Below are 12758 nucleotides of genomic sequence, written 5' to 3' on the forward strand. Positions count from 1 at the left end.
TATTCATTTCAACTACAGTGACCTAACACTGGACCACTTTCTCCAAAAAGTACTGTGGTTTTGTTTGTTCCATTTTGTCAGGCCATCAATCTGGTTAGGTTTAAACAGCAAGTGGGTGACAGTTCCAATATCACTTTAGTTCTCAAGGCTTATTGCTATGCTGCTTTAGGTCTGTCTCATGAACACAGCTCAAAAGGAGCCTGGGCCAGCTCATACACAACATAGGAAGTGACCTTTCCCCAGCTCTTTCCTCTCCAGGATTCTCCCAATTCTCTGTCCCATAGACTGGGGCTTCTTTGGGGGTTCTAGCTGCCTGTGTTGCCCCTCAGGAGGGACACCCTCAGAGAGCCATACAGGGGGCAAAGCAAAGAAAGAAAAAAGAGAAATCAAAACAGGCATACTCCCGCACTCTGGCCTTTGACTCTTCCAAGGTTCTCTTGCCAGAAGGAAATGATTTCTACAGGCCCAGGAACTCTGTTTCTCCAAGGTATCCGCATACCGTGATTCAGTGAAGAGGCCATTCCCTCCACTCTCTCCAGCCCACAAATCCTTGGTCTTCTGGCCAGAAAGCTGGGATTTCTCTTAGGTTTTAGCTACCTCTGAACTCTCCTCCTCCCCCCACTGCAGCTCTGCTGAGAGCCCTTTAGCCAGAGAGAAAGACCAGAGAGAAAAGAAAAGCTACAAGAAACTCACCCAACTGTTCCACAAACAGTTCACTTCTCCAGGCTTCCATATCTTCCCCATCTGCCAGATTTTCTTTATTTTTTGAGTCCTCGGGTAACTTGTCTGTGGATTTTGGTAGTCAGCAACAGACACAAGCTTCAGTGGACTAACTTCATCTTAGCCACAACCTCAATATTAAATACTGAGGCAGTGTCTCTCTTAAATAGTCAGACAATGAGTGCCCACATTCACCTGAGCTGAGCCCCACCCTTCTCACCTTCCTTTCCATATCAGGGTGGAGCAAACCTGATCACTGTTTCTTATAAACTTAGGACATTCATACTCTTTTTTGTCCTCCTCCTAGGTGTCACTACTTTAGGCCCTACAGTAAGAATGGAAGGAAAGAAAAACAAAACCACCTGACCTCTGCAACAATGTCCTATTCTAGACCCACTCTGTCAGCCCTTCAATCATATCAGACTTAGAGTCCAGGTGGTGGTTAACAACTCCATGTCAACAGCCTGAGCTTCCCCGGTGCTTCCCATTATCATTAAGAAGACCTAATCCACACAGCTGCAGGCTGTTGAAGGCATCAAAGAAAGCTTGTGTTATAAATTCTGACAGATATCTTTCTTTGGCATTGGCACTCATTCTGGCTTTTTTCACTGTTGACAAAATAGAAAACTACATAGAGAAAGGAGCCCAGAGAGTAGAGTTGGGTTCAGATGCATGGCCCACCTCTCCTTCCTTCACTACTCTTAGTTGTAATTAGGAAAAGCACAAAACGTGTCCACAGAAAATCAATGTGAATATTTCTACAATATTGGAAGTAATCCTTTGCTTAAACAAAAACATCTACTACTTAAGCATGAAATAAATATCTACCGAGAGTCTATGCTATGCCAGGTGCTGGCCAATGTGCACAAAATACAGCAACGAGCAAGACTCCTGCCCTGGGGAGTTCAATAGCTCCTGGAGGAGTCAAACAACAAATAAGTACATATATAATTTTGGTATAAATACATAAAATAACTGCTAAGAGCCATAGCGAGTAGGAATGACATGGCATCTTTGGTTGAAAGGTGACGCCAGCAAGCCATTGAGATGATAATGATTATGTTAAGATGTGCATTCAATTGGATATTAGACCCCTGCTGTCTGCCTTGGCCTGCTACTTTGGAGCTCTCCTAGGACTCCCGGAGAGTTCCCATTGGTTGGGGAAGTATGGTAAGAGGGACTTCCGGAGGAAGGATTTCCGGTTGGTGTGGTGTGGCCCAGGAGAAAACCGCATGTGTGGCATTCGCCAAAGTTTTGGAAATAAAGTTTGTTCCTGCTTGAGTGGCTCATGATTTTGTGCCCAGCCAGACTGCGGCAAATAACAATGTCAGGTAGTGATCAATGCCATTGAAATAAAGTAAGTAAACAGATGGAGAATGAGGGGCCAACCTTTGAGGAGATGTCTAAGTGGAGAACCAGGTGGAACTCGGGCTCAGGCCAGGCAACGACGTAGAGACAGAAAGGCAGAGAAAGCTCCAGGCAGCAAGGGCCCCAACCTTCAAGAAAAAAACAACCCTGACACATTCAAGGAAACTCAGTCACATGGCTAAACAGGATTAAACTAGGAAGACAGAGTGAAGAAATGAAGGTCCAGAAAAAACAATATCATGAAAAGCCTTTCAGGATGTGGTATGGGATTTGACTTTATTTTAGAGAGAAGGTCTTGCTATATTGCTGGCCTCAAACTCATGGGATCAAGTGAACCTACTGCCTCAGCAGCCTCCAGAATAGCTGGGACTACAGGTTAGTCACTGTGCCTGCTCTGATCTTATTCTAACTATAATAGGAAGACAGACCTACAGAGACATGAAAAATGCAAGATTTAATCTGACTATCTATCTTCCTCACCCTCAAGCCCAACCAAAAGAATCACATTTTAAGAATTTACAATTTAAAGAACAATTAATAATTTAAAGAAAAAAGAATTGCCTTCAAATTCACAGCAAAACCTAATGTTCAAATCCATGTCATCCTCAGTCCTAAGAGATCTAGGAGACACCAATACAAAGTCAGATCACAAATTTAAAGATGAATAAGTGTGATTCATCTATTTCTAAAATAACATTATTTATATTTCATAAATAGTTTCAAATGTTAAATTATTCCTTTTCTGTTAGAGAAGAAAAATGAAAGACTACATTTAGCCTTTTAATTTGTATTTTTATTACAAAAATCAAACATGCTATACATGAATCCCCAGATACCAATAACCCCCTTCAACATTTACAAAGAATTTGCCAATCTTATTTTGATCTATCCCCCTCTGACTTCCCCAAACGCCTACACAGTGATGAAAGTGTGAAAGAAACTATAGGAACCAAATGAAAAAAACTCCCTCCAGTGGTCAAAACTGGAATAATCAGGTCAATAAAACAGAGTATAGGCTTATAGCACACGATATAAAATAAACACCTATGGGTCCATATTAATATAAATGACTGAGTCAGTAAGTCAGTGGAGTAGAAAAATCTCCCATGCAGAATGCTAAACAAATGACACAGACACTCTGCCCTCTAGGAGGGTGCCCTGCAGTGTGACCTTCCAGAGAGTATATCTGGGAAGCAGGTAGGTGGCAAGGAACGATAGTAGAGAAACCTAGCAAGTACTAATTCAGCCAGTGATCAAGGTTAACATCATGTTGACAGCATGTAGACAGAGGAGCATCCTACACCAGGTCTGACCAGAACTCCTCAAGCTATCAAGGTCATCAAAAATAAGGAAAGTCTAAGAAATTATCTCAGCCAGGAGGAGCCTAAGGACACGCGATGAGTAACCATGATGTGGTACCCTGAATGGGATCCTTCACACTAGGTAAAATCTAAGGAAACTGGAATCAAGTATGGGCTTTTGTTAATAATAATGTACCGGGGCTGGGGTTGTAGCTCAGTGATAGAGTGCTTGCCTCACATGTGCGAGGCAATGGGTTCAATCCTCAACACCACATAAAAATAAATAAATAAAATAAAGGTATTGTGTCCATCTACAACTAAAAATATATTTTAAAAAATAATAATGTACCAATCTTGATTTATTGATTGTAACAAACGTGGCATGCTAATGTGAGATGCTACTACTAGGGGAAACTGGGTGCAGGGTATATGGGAATTCTCTATTCTACTCTTTCAATTTTTCAGTAAATCAAACTGTTCTAAAAATCTATAAAGAATATATATATATGTGTATATATATATATATATATATATACATATATATGTATACACACACACACACACACACACACACACAAACATATATGAGAGAGAGCGCCAGCCCTACAGGATGCATGTGTTGAGACCACATACCTTATAAAAGCAATCACTTTATTCCACTGCTATGAAATGTTTCAGCTGATACAATAATGAGACTAAAAATTAACTCCCAAACAACTTTGCAATTGAGACTCTAGGTCTTTCACTTTTTCTGAACAAACTTTATCTGTACTCTACCTCTCTCTTAAGTATATGAACACAACTACAAAATATTTGTTAGGGTTTACCCCCTCAAATAAGCTTCCAGTAGCAATATAGTTAATTACTATCATGGGGAAATGGTTTTGATGACAAGAATAAAGCAAATATTACAGAGGTGCTTAAGTCAGAAATAAGTGAAAACACTATACCCAAGACCCCAAAAGAATCCCCCACGTCTAAAACCATGGCCCAGTTGTAGGCCACGTATAGGTGTGATTAACTTTATTCAACTAAGGAGTTAAGGGGACTTGGTTATGTAAATATTTTAGGGAGAAAAGTTTATTACTGGCCATAGAAAAAAACAAAATTTCCACATTTTTTAAAAGAAGACATGTTTTAAAAGGTTGAGAAACATTCACAGGACACACCATGCTCAGCTTTGCAAGTATTCCACAGGTCAATGAATGACTGATGCAGGAAATGAACGTTACTCCCATTTGGAAAAATGCTGAACTACTTACCCCATCTGCTGTTCACAGATAAAACTGGCTTTGGTTGCTGGTTTCATCTCAGCTGTGAGCAAATGCATTCCACACAGCAGATGATGTCCAGAACTAACCTAAATTCTTTTTTTCCCCCTGGGCTGAAGATGGTACCAGGGGCCTCCTGCACACAAAGCAAGCACTCTGCCACTCAGCTGTCCCCCGGCCCTCTGCCTGAAGTGAGCTGCTCATTGTGTTGGATCTAGGAAAGTGATTTGGAGTTAACAGTTCAATTTTCATTTGACAGATAAATAAATTGTCCTTTATTTGAGTAAGACAAAAGGCACTTGCATTTTTTTTCTTTCTTTTCTTTTTCCCTATATGTAGGGCATTTGTTCATAGAAGGACACATATCTTGTGCCCCTCCTCACAATGGCCCCAGATTCCTATTGGGTGTGTTATAAACAGAGCAGCCACTCTTCAGGCCCCTGCTCTGAGCACACCCCATCTTAACACATTTGCTTTCAACTCTAGTATTCACTTTTTGAAAGAAAAATCCTTCATCAGGCCAGGCATGGTGGCACATGCCTGTAATCCCAGTGGCTTGGGAGGCTGAGGCAAGAGGATGGGGAGTTCAAAGCCAACCTCAGCAACTTAGCCACACCCTCAGCAACTTAGCAAGGCCCTAGCAACTCAGCAATACCCTGTCTCCAACTAAAATATTTTTTTTAAATTCTGGAAATATGACTCAGTAGTTAAGTGACCCTGGGTTCAATTTTTGGGTTCCCAGTACCCCCAAAAAAGTCCTTAATCAGAAACTTTTGCAAAGAGAAAAGAAGTATCATCATTTCAGTCACTTTGAATCAATCTGCACTTCCAAAATGTGTACCTATGGAGCACACTGAAACCAACAATTAAAAAACAAAACAACAAAAATAATCTATAACTTTGATTAAATTGATAATAAACCACAATGATGTCATTCCAAAATCCTAAAACTGATTGGTCCCTTAAAGTCTTTTTTGTTCTCAAACAGAAATTGAGAAAGGCAGGCAAAAGGAAGTTTTCCAGTCTTTTTTGACATCACAAAACGTAAAAACTTAGAAACTCTGATTATTTAAACTTTGAGAATGGGAGAAAGGCTTGTACAGCTTTGGTAGCACAATATGGGGAAGTCACATTTCTAGGACTGGGGATGTAGCTCAGTGGTAGAGCACTTGCAAAGGGGGGGTGGGGAGTGAAGTCACATCCCTGACTTTAGGAAACTGGACAGAGACCTTGATTTCTAAGTTATTTGATGGAAACTTTAAATAATTTACATCTCCACATTTTACACCTAAGATACATATTGAATACACTAAAAAAGCCCAAGTCAACAAACCTAAAGGATGAACTACACCCGACCATCTTGCTATACATTAGAAAACATACACATGCTTGATGGGAAAGCATGAACAGCAGTTCATAAATAATTATTCTAGAAGGGAAAAAATTAAAAATTTTTCCAGTCATTTGTTAATGAAAAACTAAATGTCATTCTGGAAATCAGAAACATCAAGTTCAGTTATTAATCCCACCAACAACTAATTGGCTATATCCTTTATTTATTTTTATTTTTTTAAAAGAGAGAGTGAGAGAGGAGAGAGAGGGAGAGAGAGAGAGAGAGAGAGAGAGAGAGAGAGAGAGAGAGAGAGAGAATTTTTAATATTTATTTTTTAGTTCTCGCGGACACAACATCTTTGTTGGTATGTGGTGCTGAGGATCGAACCCGGGCCGCACGCATGCCAGGCGAGCGCGCTACCGCTTGAGCCACATCCCCAGCCCTGGCTATATCCTTTAAAAGGCCTAAATCCACCCCAACTATTATCTCTTCATCTGTAAAACTACATTTAACACAACCTGCCTCCTTCACAGGTAAGTTCTGGTAATATTTTATTTTTTTAAATTTTTAAATATTTATTTTTTAGTTTTAAGTGGACACAATAACTTTATTTATATTTATGTGGTGCTGAGGATCAAACCCAGTGCCTCATGCATGCTAGGCGAGCACTCTACCACTGAGCTACAACCCCAGCCCCAAGTTCTGGCAATATTTTAAATGTGAGGACTTCCTTTAGGACCTACTTCAAAGAAGCTGTTGTTTTCAGTTAGTTTCATTTTTTATTATTTAACTTGGTTTTTTTTAATCATAAGAGTAACATATGCGCATTGCAACAAAATAAAAATTCAAATAGTTCAGAAAGAAAAAGAGAATCTTCTTTTTGCCTTTTCTCCTAATCTTATTTCAAAAAGGTAATCGCTGTTTCCTACAATCTTCCAGAAATGTTCCAAGCATATGTATAAAATTGGAATACTACTATATAACTTTTCTAAAGTAACTCTTTCTCTCTGTATTCGACATTTCCCCATATCTACCCTATTCTTTAAGAGCTGCTCAGTATTCCTCCCTTTCCAGGTAGTCCTTATATTAAACAATGTTGCAGTGAACATCCATCTATTTACTTGGTAATTTGTTCACATTCATCTGTGCCATAATTTGTCAGAATTACTGGACCACAAGCTAAATTATGATGTCAATTTGTCTCTTATACATTTTTGTCACCTCTCACCAAGAGAACAGAGGAGTAAACTCAAAACACATTGGAAATGATCAATGCTTTGTTGAAAAACAAAGCTTAAATGTTTCTTCTGCATATAGTTTAATGAGAAAGTCTACCGCTAAAGGAATTAACATATTTTTAAATGTTTTAAGAAACATAATTTATGTTTCCACCATCTCTTTGAAGAAAAATAAGAAACTACAATTTCTATTTGGTAAAAGAAACCAAAGTATTAATAACAATGAGACACAAGAAATGCTCTCTCCTAAGTTAGGCCTGACCTACTTTTATATCCATAAAAGAACACTACTAAAATGAGAGTGTACTTTCATTCTTCTGTGAATTTAAAAAAAAAAATTTATCTAACTCCATTACTCTATGCATAAAATAAACATAATATGTATTTATAAATAAATTCTAGTCAAAATTTAACAAACTAAGTAGTTTCCTAAATAGAAAAACTTAAAGAAAAAACTGAAAAAACACTAAAATTTCTATTGGAATCTATATTTCAAATATCATTTGAATTATATAATCAGATAACAACAACAACAACAACAACAAAAAACCTTTCTGGGCTGGGGCTGTAGCTCAGTGGTAGAGCGCCCGCCTCGCACATGTGAGGCACTGGGTTTGATCCTCAGCACCACATAAAAATAAAGATAGATATGGTATCCATCTACAATTAAAAAAAAAATTTCTATTTACTGACTGACCCCCCCCAAAATAGTAAGGAATCCAAAATATAGTTAAAATAAGAATTAAACTTGCATGATATGTAAAACAAATTAGTTTAAAACCAGTAAGAGAACGAAATAATATGAAGGGATGCTATAGCTATAAAACCTCTAGATACTATCATTTCTGTTTTATTCTCAGGTGTTTTAAAAAGCTGTTATTGGCATTAAATTAGAAAACTATTAAGACTTAGACTTTTTATATCTAACTTAAAACAATTAAATCTTAGAACAGGAAAATATAAAATCCAATGCAATTTAAAGCTCTTGTAATATATCTGGTCTTTGGAAGAAGAGTTATTTTAGTTAATGAGCCTTCAACCACCAAAAGAGTATTTTAAATAATGTAACAAAGGCAAATAAAACATAAGGACTTCCCTACCTGAACTCCAAAAAGGACACTAAGCTAGCTTCCCCATCTACCTTATAAAGTACCTTCCAAATGCTATCACTCATTCAGCAAAATTTACCAAACTCTTTCCAAAAAAATAACAATGCTATTCAACTCATGTTATTGAATCATGTACAGGTTTTCAAGTACCTTGAAGTTAATAAAGGAGACATACAAGTAAATGATTAAGCGTAATAAAATAAAGAATGAAAATTAGTGCTTTATTTACAAAGTACAAAATTACTGAGGAAAATGAGAAGCTTCGCAAAGAAAGGTGGCATCTGAGCTGAGCTTGTGAAGATGAATAAGATTTTGAAATATGAAAAGTGTAGGGAATATGTAATACACTAGAGTTGGCTACAAATTATAGAAACCAATTCTGGCTAATTTAAGCAGAAAATGAATTTTCTGAAAGAATTTTGTAAGATTGACAGGACGTCTAGATAACCAGGCTGAATTAGAAGCAGGCAGCTGCAAACTCAACAGTAACCTAATAGACTAGCTAAGATGCGTGGTGACTGCCACCATGAAGGAACTGTCCCTGCTTCAAGATTCAGAGCCTAACAAAGGACATTATTGCATCAACTGGTAAAAGCTCTATAAGGTTAGATGATAGTATTGTAATATGTTATTTTCCTGTTTTGATTACTGTGCTATGGTTATAAGAGATTTCCTTGCTTTTAGGAATACACACCCAAGTGTTTAGGAGCAAAACTATCTCTTAATCTTAAAAGTTCAGGTTGGGGAATGATGGGGTGTGACTATGGGGGGAGAGAGGGGGGGGGGAAGGAGAGAAAGGGGAGAGGGCCAGGTACAACCCATCCAAGCTCAAGTGACCATCTTCCCTTCTGTACTTCTATAGTGAAGGACACCACAGAATCCCACCACCCAGAGATAATCCCTACAGTCTTTATGTGCATTGTCTTGCCTGTCTTCCTTATTTTACAATCAAAAGTATACTTGTAGAGTCCTTTTTTCAAGACAGATTATGTTTCTGGCAATACACAACCATAAAAAAAATGAATAAAGGGAAATAATCTATTTTCCCCCACTCAAAACACAGATTGTTATGTATTCCTATATGTATCCTTTCAGAATTTTAAATGCATACATGCACACACGTCATAATTTTCACATCAATATAATATTGTCTTTTTTAAATTTAAGTCTCATGACATCTTTCCAGTTGTACACGGAAAAAATGTACATCAAAATGTTAACAGTAATTATTTCTGGGTGATGATATTAACAGTAATTTCTATTTTCTTCTTGATAATTTTCTCTTAACAACAGAAAAGATGAAAAATTTAGCCCCAGGATATAACCTTTAACCTTAGGACATGACTTCCAAACTCTGATATAAAAGAGGAGGAAAAGAAACAAGAGGAAAGTATCTGAGAGGTCACCAATCTAAAATATTATGAAAGAATAACCTTTCCTACATCCCTTCATCCAGCTGTGGCTGAAAACAGGATGATGTGTTAAGATTGGTAGCAATGATGGCAACTGCAGCTATCTTTATGTCCCAGGCTCTGTGCTGAGCATAGACATACACTGACACATCTAATCATGACACCACAACATGAGAAAATACTAAAAGAAAAAATAAGATGGAATTTTTAAGACTATTCCAACAAGGGATAAAAGCCTAAAATTTTAATAGAATGGGTTACAATATCAGCATAAATTAAAAAGTCATATCATTGTTTTTCTAAATGATTTACCATCATTTTATTTAATATAGTTCAACAAAGATGAATAAGGCAGGACCTTCACTCACTGAACTGAATAAATTAAACACATTTATCAATAAGGGCTTTGTTCCAGATACTGTAGTTAGTATCAAAGGTCCTATTACTACAATTACTACTAAAGCCTAATCCTTACAGCCAAGTTGCATCCACAGTACTTTGTCTTCAGTAAAGGTGCAAAGGGTTCACAACAATGAAAGACATAAAACAGAGTGGATTCAAGGGCTGCTCTGATTAAATCCCAGCTCTCCCACTGCCTATGAAAGCTGAAGCAAATCAGTTAAAGCATAAAAATGAAGATTGTATGTATATATTGTTTGTATTATATATATACACATATCATATAAAATAGAGTTATTATAAGGACAAAATGTGATAAATAGTGGGCACTAGGCTGGTGTTGGTTTCTATCATTTCCTTCCTCAAACTGGCAGGTAAGCTGACCCTAAAATTTTTTTTCTTTTTTTTTTTTTTTTTTAAGAGAGTGTGTGTGTGTGTGTGTGTGAGAGAGAGAGAGAGAGAGAGAGAGAGAGAGAGAGAGAGAGAGAGAGAGAATTTTTAATATTTATTTTTTAGTTCTCAGCGGACACAACATCTTTGTTGGTATGTGGTGCTGAGGATCGAACCCCGGCCGCAGGCACACCAGGCAAGCGCGCTACCGCTTGAGCCATATCCCCAGCCCCCTCCCTAAAATTTTTTTGCTTGTTACCTACTTTAATCCTAACAAGGTTAAGGTTTTTACACTTAAATTTAAGTTTTATGGCATGGCCCCAGGTTGTATCCTTGGGAGTGGGGTGTTGGGGAGATATTGCAAATTTCAGTAATAGGAAATTTTGCCTGAATAAATTTTTAAAAGAATTTTTAACCTATGTCTTACATAAGAATTCAAAATACAAACACAATTTTACACTACAAATGTAAAAATAACAGAATAGCTCATAAAAAGACAGTATTTCTAACTACAGTAGCTGAGATATGGTTAAGAGTTGGCTCATGTATATACCATTCCCTGCTCCAATCTGAGAAATTTCCTCTATGAATTTAACATTAATCATATCAAAACTCACACCTGACTGATTGAATATTCAGTGTGTGAATGTTTCAAGAGACAAGGCAAGTAACCCCTGATTACACAGGTAAGTGTAACAGGACTATGCTTTAAAAAAAAAAAAGTCATCTGAACTCGCCCCCAAATGTCCGGAGCATTCTTTCATTCAAATTATTATTATTATTATTATTATTATTATTATTATTATTATTATCCGGAGCATTCTTTCATTCGACTTTTTACCACCATCATCATCATCATCATCATCATCATTATTATCATCATTATTATGCGCTCGCTGCAAGCCAGACACTGTGTAGGGAGGAACAAAGCCACCCACCCCTTGGATCCTCAGACCCGGAGCCAAGGTGATAAAACAGCTGGGGGTCTGGGTGCCTACAGACCAAGCCCTGGACACGCCTCGCCGGCGAGAGTTAAGCAGGTGACAGCAAGGGACCCAAAACGCCCTAGACCAGCAGCCAGACGCGCAGCCTCGGCCCTGGGTCTCGAACTCCAGAACCGCGACCGCCGGGCCAAGGCGGAAGCCCACGAGACTTTACTTCCCGCAGGAGGAAGCGAGAGCCACCTCGCGCGCACTTGCGCGCCACCGCCACCCTCGCATCCCGCGCAGGCGCACCGCTGCCGGCTCGCGCGCACCCGCACACTCGCCCGCCTTCCCGACTGGGCCCCGGCCCAACCAGGCCTGGCTGCGTGCCGCCAGATCCCACCAGCCATCGCCTCTTACCGGCGCGCTAGCCCCGGCGCCGCGGCCTCGCGGTTCCCGGCGGCCTCCTCGCGGGGCTCCTCCTCCTCGGCTGCCGCGGCCTCCGCGGAATCCCCGGCCGCGACCCCGGCGGCCGCCTCCGTCCCCACTGCCGCCTCTCGCCACCGCTGAAGCGGCCCCGGCCTGCTCGCGGTCGCGATCCCCGCCGGGCCGCCGCCCGCGGCCGCCCCGAGCTCCTCGCTCCGCCTGCATCTGGCCGCCGCCGGCCGAGCTGAGCGTGCGGGAGCCGGGCCGCCGCGGAGACGCCCTGGCCTCACCGGAAACGGGCCGCACGGAGCATCCGCGAGCGACAGGCCCCCGGCGGCGGCGAGGCGCGGGGAATGGGGCCCCGGGTGGACGCGGGGCGGGGCGGCCCGGGGTCCGGCAGGTGGGGCGGGAGCACCGCCAAGCGAAAGCCTGGGGATTCGGTGGGAGCTGCAGTGGGGGACCGGGCCGCCTCAAGGCCAGAGACTGGTATGGGGTGGCGTGGTAAATTAAAAGATGCCCTAAAACGTTTGTATAATAGAACTCATTTGTAAAAGAAAAAAATCCATTTGCATTAGAAAAAGTCTAAACAAGTATATACCAAAATGTTGGTTAACTGTTGGATTTCCATTGAGTTACATCTGTTTAATTTTCATCTATTTAATTTCCTCATTTTCAAGGATGAAATTATTTTTAAATTATACTGAAATCAGTTTAGAAAGGTGTAGGAACCCGGTGGGTTGCCCAACTGCAGCAACTGGGAGTAGGAAGCAGATTATAATATGTAGAGAATAGAAGGGGCCGTTAGGTCTTCAAGAGAAATTTTGTGGAAATAATCACAGTGGTTGGGAGAAAATTAAGTGCTCATGTA

At 39.9% G+C, this 12758-nt stretch overlaps 1 protein-coding gene across 2 annotated transcripts in view; it reads right to left on the minus strand.

Moving 5' to 3' along the window:
- The window catches only part of AVEN (apoptosis and caspase activation inhibitor), a 171329-nt gene extending 158972 nt beyond the window's left edge, over positions 1-12357 (minus strand). The window contains exon 1 of one of the 2 annotated variants that reach the window (XM_081288852.1): positions 11885-12357. In XM_081288852.1, the coding sequence (XP_081144978.1) occupies positions 11885-12115 (231 nt within the window). In that variant the 5' untranslated portion in view covers positions 12116-12357. The remainder of the gene's footprint in view (positions 1-11884) is intronic. The other variant, XM_081288851.1, reaches the window with a different exon arrangement.
- Positions 12358-12758: the final 401 nt, after the last annotated feature.

This window comes from Spermophilus citellus, assembly GCF_964194105.1.
Source record: "Spermophilus citellus genome assembly, chromosome: 4".
Lineage (NCBI taxonomy): Eukaryota > Metazoa > Chordata > Mammalia > Rodentia > Sciuridae > Spermophilus > Spermophilus citellus.